Here is a 12,449-nt window from a genome sequence, read left to right as displayed (position 1 = left end):
TCTGTTTACTTTCTGTAAATTAACTATTCAGTGCCCTGCAAATAAAATTAATCAACCCACTTAAAGTGACTTTAACCAGGAGTGAGCAAATACCGGGTTTGTATAAGCTGATGTAAGTTGTAGAGTAACTGTAAAACTTTTTAGAGTAAAAGAAAACCTGAATTTATCTACAGTTTATTTTAGAAAGTACTAGGTTTCAGAATGTTGTTCTTTTTCTGCTCTTAATAAGTGAATATATGAAAACATAGTAGTTTTAAATATAATTAATATATAAGGTCTAGTTTCTATACAAATACTTCCGGAAGAAATTCCAGGGCATTTGACACAGACCATACATGTCTAAACATTGAAGACTATATTGTGTTGTACTTCAGCACGTCCTAACATAATAGCATACTGCAATGTCACTCTTGGTCCTTTAAACTCTATGAATATCAAAAGATTATGTAACTTGGTATCTAGGAAAATGTATTAGGTTCAAATGTTCCAGTTTTCAAGTGTCAATGAATTATACTTTGAAAAATAGCAGAGGATAGCCTAATTTTTCACGTTTACAGAATAACCTAAATTCTCTTTTTATTATTATTATTGAATGTTGGAGTAGAAGGCCTTGCTGATTTAGAATATGTTATTTATCTTATTTTTTTCCAATGTCTTGTAAAAATACAGTATTTGAACCTGTTCAAAGCAGGATATGGAGGCCTGTATACCTTTGCTGCAGATCTCAGTATTGGAATCGATTTTTTTTCTTGGAGTAAATTAAAATTCAAGCATCTTGATTACTGACTGTTTTATGTGGATTAGTGAAATTTACCTCTACCTCTTAAAACAACACATTCAACAAACAACAGTTAAAACAATATGAGAAATATTAAGTGGTTGTAGATCTCACCTCTGAAAAATTTCATTTCAGCAACTGGCAATGCCACAACACATAAAGATTACAGTGAGCAGAAAAACATTATTTGAAGACTCATTTCAACAGGTATTGTATTAAAACATGTTAGTAGACATGAAAAGTTGGATCAAAGAAATTTGTCACTTGTCTTTCTTGATCCTGTGACAACTTAATAATGTAATTTTACTAGAGACTAACAAAAATGAGTAGTTAGGATACAGTCATGCTTATAAAAAGATCATAGTAAAATGTCAAGTTCTGGCTCTACTGGCTGATTAATTGTGGGGAGAGCAGTGGCAGAGCAACTCCCCATTCACAGGAAGTTAGCATGTTTTGCTATGTTTGTTGCCATGTCCTCCCCTACCAGTTTTGTTATATAAGCATGGTTATGTACCAAAACATATTGAGCTTACTTCTACTGTAGATGTTACAGGTCTTTAAATAAGTAATTAAATGGTTAAAAGAAAACAAAAACTAATCATTATACTTAGGTTATTAGCAGCAAAATTCTTAAGAATGCTAAGAGACCTAAATCGTGCTTAAATTTGTTTCTATACACTATTTTTAAGTGTTTTCGAATTCTACCTTTTTTTTAATGTTCACTGTGGCAATAAATTACTCCCTTGCCAGTTAAATAGAAGGTGAGAGCTACAGGGAACAATATGAAATTCCTGTTGGCCACTTCTGTATTTTTCTGATTTTTAAGAAATTAAGATGCAAACCTTATTCAAGAAGATAGGAATTTCTATCTTCCTCTGTCCCTAGCTGATCTTTTTGATCCTGTATGTCTTCTGGTTTCATTTCTCATAGGAGTTATCAATTTGTCAAGTCAAGAAGTTAGAACATGTTGAATAATATGTTTTGAGACAAGAATATATATTCTTAATTAAGGTTTAATGCTTACTTATTCAAGTTACTGTAAACTGTCTTAGCAGAAACAGCAAATGCTAGTGCAGCTGGCTAGTCTTTTCTTTTGGAACACTCTTGTCTTCAAATAGAGTGGGTTAGAAGTTGATGAAATAAGTCCTGGAACTGAAAACTGGTTCCACCCTTATTTCTAAAATTGTACTGTGTCCTTTTACAGTAATTGTAAAGGTAACAATATTATGTTATAGTAGAAAGAGCCAAGAGAGATTATGTAATCATGTAAATGTCAACAAACCGAGGTATATTTAGGAAAACATGGCACTTTGTCAATAATTTAGACTATAACTCAATCACACACACCTGACTTCTTTTTTATACTGATTCTTTTGTCATTTGTAGATATCTATGTTGGAGGTACAAAATCTATTGTGATGACAACTTCAGACATCTAGCACAGATTTTAAAATTTTTGATCCAAATTCTGTGCCTGTTATTACAGACAAAAACTTAATGATCTCACACATACATGTTCTGTGAAATTTCTCTAAGTAAATGTCTGATATTTGAACAAAACAGCATTACTAAAATTCCTTAGCTTCTAAAAAAGCTAGATTTTTATTATCCTCTTTAGGAGATGAAACTGTAAAATGAAAATAAATATATATAATGATTTTTATTGTGTGGTTTTTCTAATATAATTCTTTGAGATCTTAGTCATGTCTCTTCATTGCCTGTAACTTGGGTACCTTTCAGATATCATTCACTATAGTATTTTACAAATACTGAATTTACTTACTTTGAGTCCCTGTTATTTATTGGCTTGATTTTTGTCATAAATTTTTATATAGGCTGCTGGCATAATTATAGGTCTTCCATTTTAAAATTATTATTTATTTTTCTTTTGCATCTTTTACTTGTTAATCTGTGGAAATAGGTTGCCACTAACCCCTCAAATTCCATGAAAGTTACATAAGCGGGTACTTCATGTAATTATAGCACATTTTATGCTCTGATTTATTAAATGCTATATCGCTTGATATAGGAAATAGTCATATATCCAACCAGTGCTTATGATTTTCTTGAAATAAATTGGCTGTTTTTCTTTCACTTAGATAATGAGCTTCAGTGCTCAGGATCTACGGAGACGTTTATGGGTTATTTTCCCTGGTGAAGAAGGCTTAGATTATGGAGGTGTTGCAAGGTAAACTACAGTAAAATGGCAAATGATTTCTTTTTCCTGTTTTTTGTTGTGAAAAATTCCCTAAGGTAGATAATTGAACTGTAATGATTTCAGAATAGTAGTGAAGCTTATTCCTCATCTTTCCTTAGAACATCAGTGCATGTTTTAGAACTGTATAAAAGTATTTTCAGTTCACTTTAGGAATTACTTTAATCTGTCTCAATGATTAGTGAGAACACATGCGCCGTTTATTGACTTCAGCATGACCATTACCACCAAAGTAGAGGTTTACTGAAAATGAACAAAAATGTAATTTCATGTCAGAAGTCTGTACATGAATGTAACTAGGAAGGGCATATGTTAGCGTTCCCTAAAAGCCTAATGTTTAAATCAGTGGCAGTCTTCTAATTACCTCCATAAGATAAGGGGTCTTTTTCCAAATCACTGACATCTGTATAACATTTTAACCTTGCCTACTAAATCCTAATTTACATTAGTTTCACTTTGGTGTAGCCATAATTTCTAAAAAAAAAAAATCAGGTTGACTAGCTATGTGCCAACAAGTTCCTAAGTAGATTTTCAGCATATCAGTTAGCTGAAGTAATTTTTAATGTTTTGAAATGTGTTTTTTGTTGTTGTTGTTTGTGTAATTTCAGGGAATGGTTCTTTCTATTGTCACATGAAGTTTTGAACCCAATGTATTGCCTGTTTGAATATGCAGGGAAAGATAACTACTGCTTACAAATAAATCCAGCCTCCTATATTAACCCAGATCATCTGAAATACTTCCGTTTTATTGGAAGATTCATTGCCATGGTAAGTTAGAAATAGAAAAAAAGTTACCTCCTGTAATTTTTCATGTAAATAAATATAGTACTATAGAATAATAGAATATCCATAGTTGGAAGGGACCCACAAGGATCATCGAGTCCAACTCCTGGGTCCCCAAAGGACCACCCATATATCAGACCATGTGTCAGAGAGCATTGTCTAAATGGTTCTTGAACTCTGGCAGGCTCAGTGCCATGACTATGTCCCTGGGGAGCCTGTTCCACTGCCCAACCACCCTCTTGGTGAAGAACTGTTTCCTGATATCTGGCCTGAACCTCCCCTGTTGCAGCTCCATTCGGTTCCATTGGTTCCTATCACTGGTTACCAGAGAGCAGAGATTAGCGCCTGCCCCTCTGCTCCCCTTGTGAGGAAGCTGTAGACTGTGATGAGGCTTCCCATCAGTCTCCTCTTCTCCAGGCTGAACAAACTGCTGACTTCAGCTGCTCCTCATATATATTCCCCTCCAGACCCTTCACCATCTGCGTAGCCCGTCGTACCATCAAATGGATTAGTAAACAATTCATCTTTGAGATGAAATTTTCATCAGCATACATGGTTCTTATTATGTATAAATAAATAAAGCATATTTACAGTTACGATATTCTAGCTTACTTTAATTCTTTGGCCATCAAACTCCATTGGTACGCTGTACAGAATGTTGTCATATTGAGTAATCAATCATCCTTTGCATTATTTTTTGTCTATTTTCATGTTCTTCAGGCTTTATTCCATGGGAAATTCATTGACACTGGTTTCTCTCTGCCGTTCTATAAGCGTATCCTAAACAAGCCAGTAGGACTCAAGGATTTAGAATCTGTTGACCCAGAGTTTTACAACTCTCTCATCTGGGTAAAGTGAGTTCGTCTTGATTTTGTTCTTGAAATAGCAATAAAATGTTTTTGTTTTTCACTTTTGCCAGAAAGAAACTACTACTACAAACAAATTGACCAGTAGAGTATATCAATTACAAAGTAGTACTGGAATTTTTAATGCAATATTAGATACACAAATAATTTGATAATGCAAAAATTCATTGCATTTTTAGTTCACTGAATATTCTGTGCAGTATCGTGCATTCCATTTTTACTATTTTTTTGAATAAATCTAGCTAGACATTATACAAATGTGGTGGTCTTGCACAGCGTTAGGAATAAAATAGCTTGAGTAAGTTCCAGTGAAACTTCTTAGATAACAGATTAAAAAAAATTAGCAAGAAATCCTTTCAATAATGCTTTAAAATATCTGGTTTAATTAGAAAACATAGTTTAATGCTACAATAATTTGGAGTTAGCAAATGGAACTTACATACTGTCACATAATTATTCTGTCAGTCATACCTGAAATTTGTATAAAGAGTTAATGTCAAAGATTTAAAGTTAATTTTCATACATTTTCATAGCTGCTGTTGGAGAAAAAAAAAAACAACCTGGATGATTTAAGACCATTTCTACGTAGGGCCTTCCATGTATGCATTGTCAATCATCTGTACGGTCTACATTCATAATCCTGTTGAGTCTTCCTTCACTCCTTTGCAGGTTCCTCTCTAGAGAGCAGCAAGTAAAAGGGTTCTAGAGTTTGTAGACCAGAAATTCCATTATTTTGGAAAAGCATTAAAACTATTTTTAGATATAATTTTTAAAAAAAAACTTGCCATTCGAAGTAATTTGGTGGTACTTTTATAAGAGCAAGATTCCAAGACATTGTAATCCATGGTGGTTGTGCACCATTTGTTTCAGTAACTGGTGACTCTCTTTTCCCGAGAGTATTAAAAAAAAAAAAAAAAAAAGGGTGTGTGTGGGGTTGCTTAGAAGAGATGGATAGTCAATTTAAACTTTTTTTTGTTTCTGCTATAAGGAAGTTTAGCAGAAAATTTAGTCTGCGTTATGTGTCTAGAGAGATACAACACACTTCAGTCAAGAATCATACACAAAGTAGTTTTAAAAAGCCTTGAGGACTTCATAAAGTGGGGATAGTTTGTTTTTAAAAAGCAGAAATAAATATAAAAGACAAGAATGTCTGTCATTTCCTGTAGTGGTGAATCTTGGAAGGGTTATCTTGGATAATGAGGAGGTGATAAGAGGTTTGAGATGTTTACAATTTGAGATAGGCGTTTTGGTACAGTGTTCGATGAGTAGTATGTTCTGTACTGAATGATTTGCTACTAAAGGTGTAGTAAAAATTCTAGTAGGAAACGTCAGTAGTGGATATCTGAGTAAAGATACTGTGAATCTGAGACTTGAAAGGCAAGAAAAGGTCTCAAAGTTGTAGGGCCAGATTCCTGTAGTTATATTACACGAATCTTGTAATCTGTTTTGTAGTCAGAAGGTGCATGTTTATTTTTGTCTTTAAAAGAAGAGTGTTTTTTGTCATCCTGTGACTTACTGAGTTTTAGAAAACAAGTAAATATGATAGTGAAAAGAGCAAGTTACAGGAAAGAAATTTGCATTAATTGGTCTTTAATCATGGGTGAAGCTATTACTGGTGAATGATCTTGTGCAACTCATTACAATTTAGTCATATGTAACAACATTTACCTTTTGAACATTATCAGCCCATTAACTTTCTGTGGAAAGTCTAGAGTAAAAGGGTATTGTTTTTAAGTCATTATCTGCAGACATAGACACATCTTTGCATTTGACAGCACATAAGCTGGGCACTTATTCAGCGCTATCCTTTGTACATCACAAAGGAATGTGTTTTTTTATACCTGATATTTGAAAGGTCTTTCAGTACTGCAGAAGCGTGTTATATTTGTTCTTCACATGGTTCTTTAGGTGCATGTGTTATACTTACAGTGGTCCATAAGAGAGCACAGAAGCTTCTGAATATTAATATTAGGCTTCTTCTCTATGGCAGTATAAGGGCACTTGCAGACACTGCAGACTAGTTTTTCCCCCTTCATCTTTACTTCAAAGTGTGCAGATACCGTTCAGTTGATTGCTCTTGTGAGCTTTCCAAGTAGGATAAGTTTGGGTACCAGCAGTCCCTAACAAGGGAATTTTGTCAAAGACAGGAGAAGCTTACATCTGAAGTAAAGAACTAGAAAACTCAAAACTTAGTGACAAGAACAACCATTACATCTCACTCTGTAAGTCAGGGTTTCAGATGACTTCTTTGTGCTGGCTACCTATGCTTTTATTAAATTGAACTTAGTAATTTGAGGGGTTTATTGAGTTGGTTTGGTTTGCTTGTTTGTTTTGTTAGCTGACTGCCTCTGAAGAAAGCAATGAGGAAGCTTAAGGCTGTATGTAACAAGAATTTTTCTGAAAGCTGTCTTCAGAGCAAATGCGACCTATATATCAATAGCAATATCTAGTGATACAGGAGTTTTGTAGGTTGGAATCCATGAAAGGCTTTGCCCATTTGAAAAGACACTTAAGGTTTCTGGAGAACTTTCAGACCTCTAAGCTACTCACACTGAACTCTTAAGTACAGAGATCAAAACTTCAGATTTTGCGTAGTTGACCCTGCTTATCTGCTATGGTAATGAAGTTATCTTTGAAGGAAATGGCTAAACTTGCAGAAAAAAAAAATCATGTCTGTCAGAGAGGATATCATTTTATTCATTGCCAAAAAAGCAATGTTTATAACTTTCCTGGAAACTTTGCAGTAATATTGAATTGCATGGTGCTTCTCTGATCAGGTGACCGTTTCTCTCATTCCCACTGTTTCAGAAATTTCACAGAATCATTTTGTTTGGAAGGGATCTCAAGAGATCATTTAGTCAAGCCCTTCTGCCCAAGCTAGGTCAGCTAGAACAGGTATCTTTCATTTTAAAAGGAAGAGGTTATTTTATTTCACCATCCATCAGTCTGAAGCCCTCTCTCATCTGAGATTTCATTCAATAGCATGTATTTTGGAGAGTTCAAATTCAGAAGTACCATTGCTAGATAAACCACAGTTTTTCAAGGCTTACATTTCTGTTATGATTCAGGAGGAATGTCTTGGTTTTGCACTTTATTTGGAGGAAAATGTTCATGAGGATCTCTGCATATGTAGATGATTGAGCACTTTATAGAAGCACGTATCGTATAAATTACAATGTTGTGCCTGTTGTTCTGGCTGTTAACCCCCCTATAAAGAGAAAAGAGTTTGAGTAATGTTTATTGGGTACAGATTCTTCCTTATGTTGAAATTTCTAATAGTAGAATTCCTCTTTAATAGTAATGTGTGTTACTTCGGTAACTTAAAAGCTTGGCATGTTTGATATATGTTTACAAGATAGTCCCATAAATATATTGGAGTTGAAGATAATTCATTAAGCATTCAAAGTCTTTCTTATCCACTATTATCTGACAAAGTGACAACTGCATCTTAAAGTCCTTACATTGCCTGTTAGAAGAAGCAGTTGTGTAATGAAACATACAAAAATGTCATTACTTAAAAAGTTTCTGTATTCCATAGACATTCCACAGATCCTAGAGTCAACAGGTCATTTGTCAGCATAGTGAAAAGTAAATTTAAGGGTACTACTGGCTAAGAGTTTCTGATCAAGAGTACAACTCATGTATGCACATCAGTGAAATGAAGTCAATAAATCTTGCAAAATCACAATTATTGTGTAAGTAACATTTCCTTAGCTTGATTCTCGAGCTCCAAACAATTAAGAAAAAAAAAACGCTTAAGGTTCTCCGTACCCATCCCCTCTCCTGAGTACATAGTTCTTACCCAGTTATTTAAAATTACATTTTCTTTCATACAGAGAGAATGATATTGAAGAATGTGGCTTGGAAATGTTTTTTTCAGTTGATAAAGAAATCTTAGGTGAAATCAAAAGCCATGATTTGAAGCCAAATGGTAGCAACATTCTAGTGACAGAAGAAAATAAAGAAGAATATATTAGGTAAGAATAAATTAAGATTTTAAAATAGTCTTATGTCATTTTCTTTCTTCAGTTCTAGCAATACCATCAAACTATGTAATCTGAAGCACTGTTGAAATTCTATCTATGAATAATTGCTGATGTTGGCAACAAGTGGCAATTGTTTGGATTTCATATTTGAAAGAAAATTACTGGTAGAAATAATTTTTAAAAATCCACTTTTCCAAAAAGGTTACACTTAGTAGAAGCTTTACTTTTTTTCCTTCTAGAGATGATTAAATTTAGCAGAACATCATGACAGCAAATGTGAACCTTGGGTATTTTACCAGATTACTGCATGCATTTATTATTTGAATTGTGTGGCTTCACAGGCTGCTGATAATTCTGCCCAGTCATTTGTTTGCTTGTTTTAAACAGAAGAACATTTTTTGGATGCTTTTGTGATGAACCTTAGTTTTTAAAGATACATAGGATTGCTACTAGTTTCATGTGAACTGGCCTTACAGTATAATTAGGTCTTGGCATTCCTAACCAGATTGTTATGAATTATGACAGTACATGTCATCGCATTGGTGAAGGATTATGACTGCAGTACCAGAATGTTTTAAAGCAATAGATTGAGAGGGGAGGAGCCTAAAAGAGTAAAAAAAAAAAAAAAAAAAAAAAAAAAAAAAAAAAAAAACCAATGAGCTGATTTGTCTCAAAATACCCCTTTCATGTCTCAAAATATCCTCATTGTGTAGCAGTATATAAGCTCTGCTTTGAGGCTTCAAAAAAAAAAAAAAACACAAATACAATACAACAAACCACCTCACATCGCAGGTACAAAATAAATTGAATCATAGTAGAATTTTCCTATTCTTATAATATGTTCTGTGAACGCTTTTTTTTTTGGGGGGGGGGAGGAATAAGGCAGTAGAATTTGTTTTCATCACATGAGTAATCTGAAAGCATTTCACAGAAATGATAATATTTGCGGAAGAAACATACTGGCATTTTGCAGTTTCCCAAAATATTAATATTGGGGTAGAGAATAGGGAGTATCTGCAGAAAACCATTCTCTTCTAGTTTCCAGGAACCCAGGGAGATCTCAGATTCCAGCTTAAGTCATATTCTTCTGTCTTACTCTGGGTCCTGCTTTAAGTCCCCCCAAAGTTTTCATCTCTGCTTTAGGTTCCAGTTCTCCTGACAGGTTAGGCTTGAATTCAGCATAATATCTGCTTCTCCCTGGGTTCAGGTTCTTCGGGTCTCCTGCCTGCTTTTCACCCTTTTATTAATGGAGAGTGGAGTTTCTGCCACAGAGCAAAGTTTCATGATTAACAGAAACAAATATGGAACTTTCCAAATGGACATAGTCGTTTCTTGGTAAGCTAGCAGCCCTACTTATCTTCACCAGTACAACGTGACCTAGTTTTTACCTTTTCATGGATAATGACTGAGATTTCTGGGGAGAATATTAGATGAATACAGCTCTGCATTTTTTTTCTTTCTCCAAATACCTAGGGACTGCTGTGCTCCCATTAATATAATCAGTGAATAGATACTGCCTCCTCTTTGAGCCTAAAGCACTTTCCATAGCAGAGTGGTTGGAATTGTAGGGTTTTAATTTAAAAAAAAAAAAAAAACTGTTTGCACAGAGTGAAGGTTGCAAATAAAATTATAGAATACTCTGTCCCCAGAACTTTCCAGACTTTCCATATTTTTTTTAACATAGCTTACAGTTCATTTCAGTAGGCTAACAAAGATGTGAACTTGGGTTAGCATAGGCCAGATCAAGTTATCTTTCTGTATCCTATTTTACAGGCTAGTAGCAGAATGGCGACTTTCCCGGGGTGTTGAAGAACAAACACAGGCTTTCTTTGAAGGCTTCAATGAAATTTTGCCACAACAGTATTTGCAGTATTTTGATGCAAAGGAACTGGAGGTAAAGGATTGTTTGGCTATTGCTAGATCTAGTGTTTTACACGTAATAGTAGAATGTCAGTCGTTGTCTGAAGAGCAAGGTTCACTAAGGCTGATAGTTCTGTAGGGTAGTTTGAAGGAAACTTTATGGAATAATATTTGGTTAGTGTGTTTTCCTTCACTTTCATCTTTGCAGCTTTCTTACACACTTCTAAAGGCTAAGATTCTGCCTGTAGAATTTTTTTTGACTAAGTGCTTTTGTAATCCTCAGCAGTTTGATTTGCCTGTGTTTAAAGAATGAGTATCTTGACAGAAAGGGTAATAGAACCAGATACATAATGGATGATAGAGTGCATCAGGTTTTCGATGCTTTTGATCTCTCAAAATTATACTTTATTATAGTTTTTGAAGGAAAATATCCTATTTCTAGCACAGAATCATATTGTTGGGCAATGATCAAGTATGTGTTTCTGGTTTGAATGTCTAAATGCAAACAGCTATTCCATTTTTCATGAATGTATTGATTTCTATCTTGTGGCCTCTTCAAATGTTCTTTGTGAGCAGTCATTATTATGTGCTGTGGAAGTTTAAAAATGGTTTAAAATTGAGTATACTGTCATTGCAGGTGCTTTTAAGTACAATGGAGTTGATCTGTCTTGCTGTAGAAGCAAGTGATAGCTTGTAGTTTAATGTTTATTTCCCTTTTCTCCCCTGAAGGTGCTTCTATGTGGAATGCAAGAAATTGATCTGAATGACTGGCAGAGGCATACTATCTACCGGCATTATACCAGGACCAGCAGACAGATACTATGGTTCTGGCAGGTTTGTAGACTTTTTTCAGAAGAACAAAGCACAGCAGAGCACAGCAACAGCTTAGTGAGCAATAGTCAGAATTACTGAACAGATCTGTTGTGTGTAAATATAAATTTACTGCTAATCTACGTATTTGTAACATTTGTGCAATTTGCTAAACTATGGATGATGTGAAAATATGAATATTAAATAATACATCGATGTTTATTTCAATTATTTTTCAGTTTGTGAAAGAAATAGATAATGAGAAGAGAATGAGACTCCTGCAGTTTGTTACTGGAACATGCAGATTACCAGTGGGAGGATTTGCTGACCTCATGGGTATGCATAATAACACACCTAATGCAATTTTGAAAAGGATCAAGCTACATGTTTAAGGATATTTTTTATGAATTTTATATTGAATACTGTTTTATAAGTCCTGAATATACTAGAGCTATGAGAGAAAAACGGATGGAGGGAAAGTTAATATCTATTGTATGATTGACATGATACATGATCTGGACATGGTCCTGGGCAACCTGCTCCTAGGAATCCCTGCTTGAGCAGGGGAGTTGGACCAGGTGACTTCCAACCAGGTCGCTTCCAACCTCATCCATTCTGTGATTCTGATTGAGTCTCTTTCAGCATCACTTCAAATTTATTCATTTCACCACATGCATGCTTTGATCTGGACAGAGTTGTATAGTGAAAGACAGATGTCTTTGTTCGGTTTAAATAATGGTATCTTGTCTTCAAGTCTTTCATGCTCAGTTGTCATCTGTTACCTACTGATGATACAAAGGCAGCTAGACCCATGGCTGTTTTATTTGCATTTGTTACAGGGAGCAATGGACCCCAAAAATTTTGTATCGAAAAAGTTGGAAAGGAAAACTGGTTACCTAGAAGTCATACCTGGTAAGTACATAAAACAAAATGCTACTATGGCTCTGTGTCTGCTGATGGCAATCTATTTTGAGATTTTAGTAAATAGGTAATATACTTAAATGGACTGTGAGACCGCAAACACCAAGTTATGCCAATAAGCTTTGTTGTTGGATAATAGTTAAGCTTCTGAAAAACAGATTTGTGTCATGGACTAGATTCCATTGTAAATTCCATGGATTTGCATACTACTGAAAACTTAAAGTAATAAA

At 34.5% G+C, this 12,449-nt stretch overlaps 1 protein-coding gene across 2 annotated transcripts in view; it reads left to right on the top strand.

Moving 5' to 3' along the window:
* The window catches only part of ITCH (itchy E3 ubiquitin protein ligase), a 65,950-nt gene that overhangs the window by 49,706 nt on the left and 3,795 nt on the right, over window positions 1-12,449 (top strand). For both annotated transcript variants that reach the window (XM_035548198.1, XM_035548197.1), the window contains exons 15-23: window positions 914-985; window positions 2,878-2,966; window positions 3,602-3,761; window positions 4,497-4,630; window positions 8,479-8,619; window positions 10,402-10,522; window positions 11,218-11,322; window positions 11,538-11,634; window positions 12,138-12,210. In XM_035548198.1, coding sequence (XP_035404091.1) covers window positions 914-985; window positions 2,878-2,966; window positions 3,602-3,761; window positions 4,497-4,630; window positions 8,479-8,619; window positions 10,402-10,522; window positions 11,218-11,322; window positions 11,538-11,634; window positions 12,138-12,210 — 992 coding nt within the window. The remainder of the gene's footprint in view (window positions 1-913; window positions 986-2,877; window positions 2,967-3,601; window positions 3,762-4,496; window positions 4,631-8,478; window positions 8,620-10,401; window positions 10,523-11,217; window positions 11,323-11,537; window positions 11,635-12,137; window positions 12,211-12,449) is intronic.

This window comes from Cygnus atratus, chromosome 16 (assembly GCF_013377495.2).
Source record: "Cygnus atratus isolate AKBS03 ecotype Queensland, Australia chromosome 16, CAtr_DNAZoo_HiC_assembly, whole genome shotgun sequence".
In the NCBI taxonomy this organism is placed as follows: domain Eukaryota; kingdom Metazoa; phylum Chordata; class Aves; order Anseriformes; family Anatidae; genus Cygnus; species Cygnus atratus.
The sequence above is the reverse complement of the archived record's forward strand: the minus strand, read 5'-3'. Positions and strand labels throughout refer to the sequence as shown.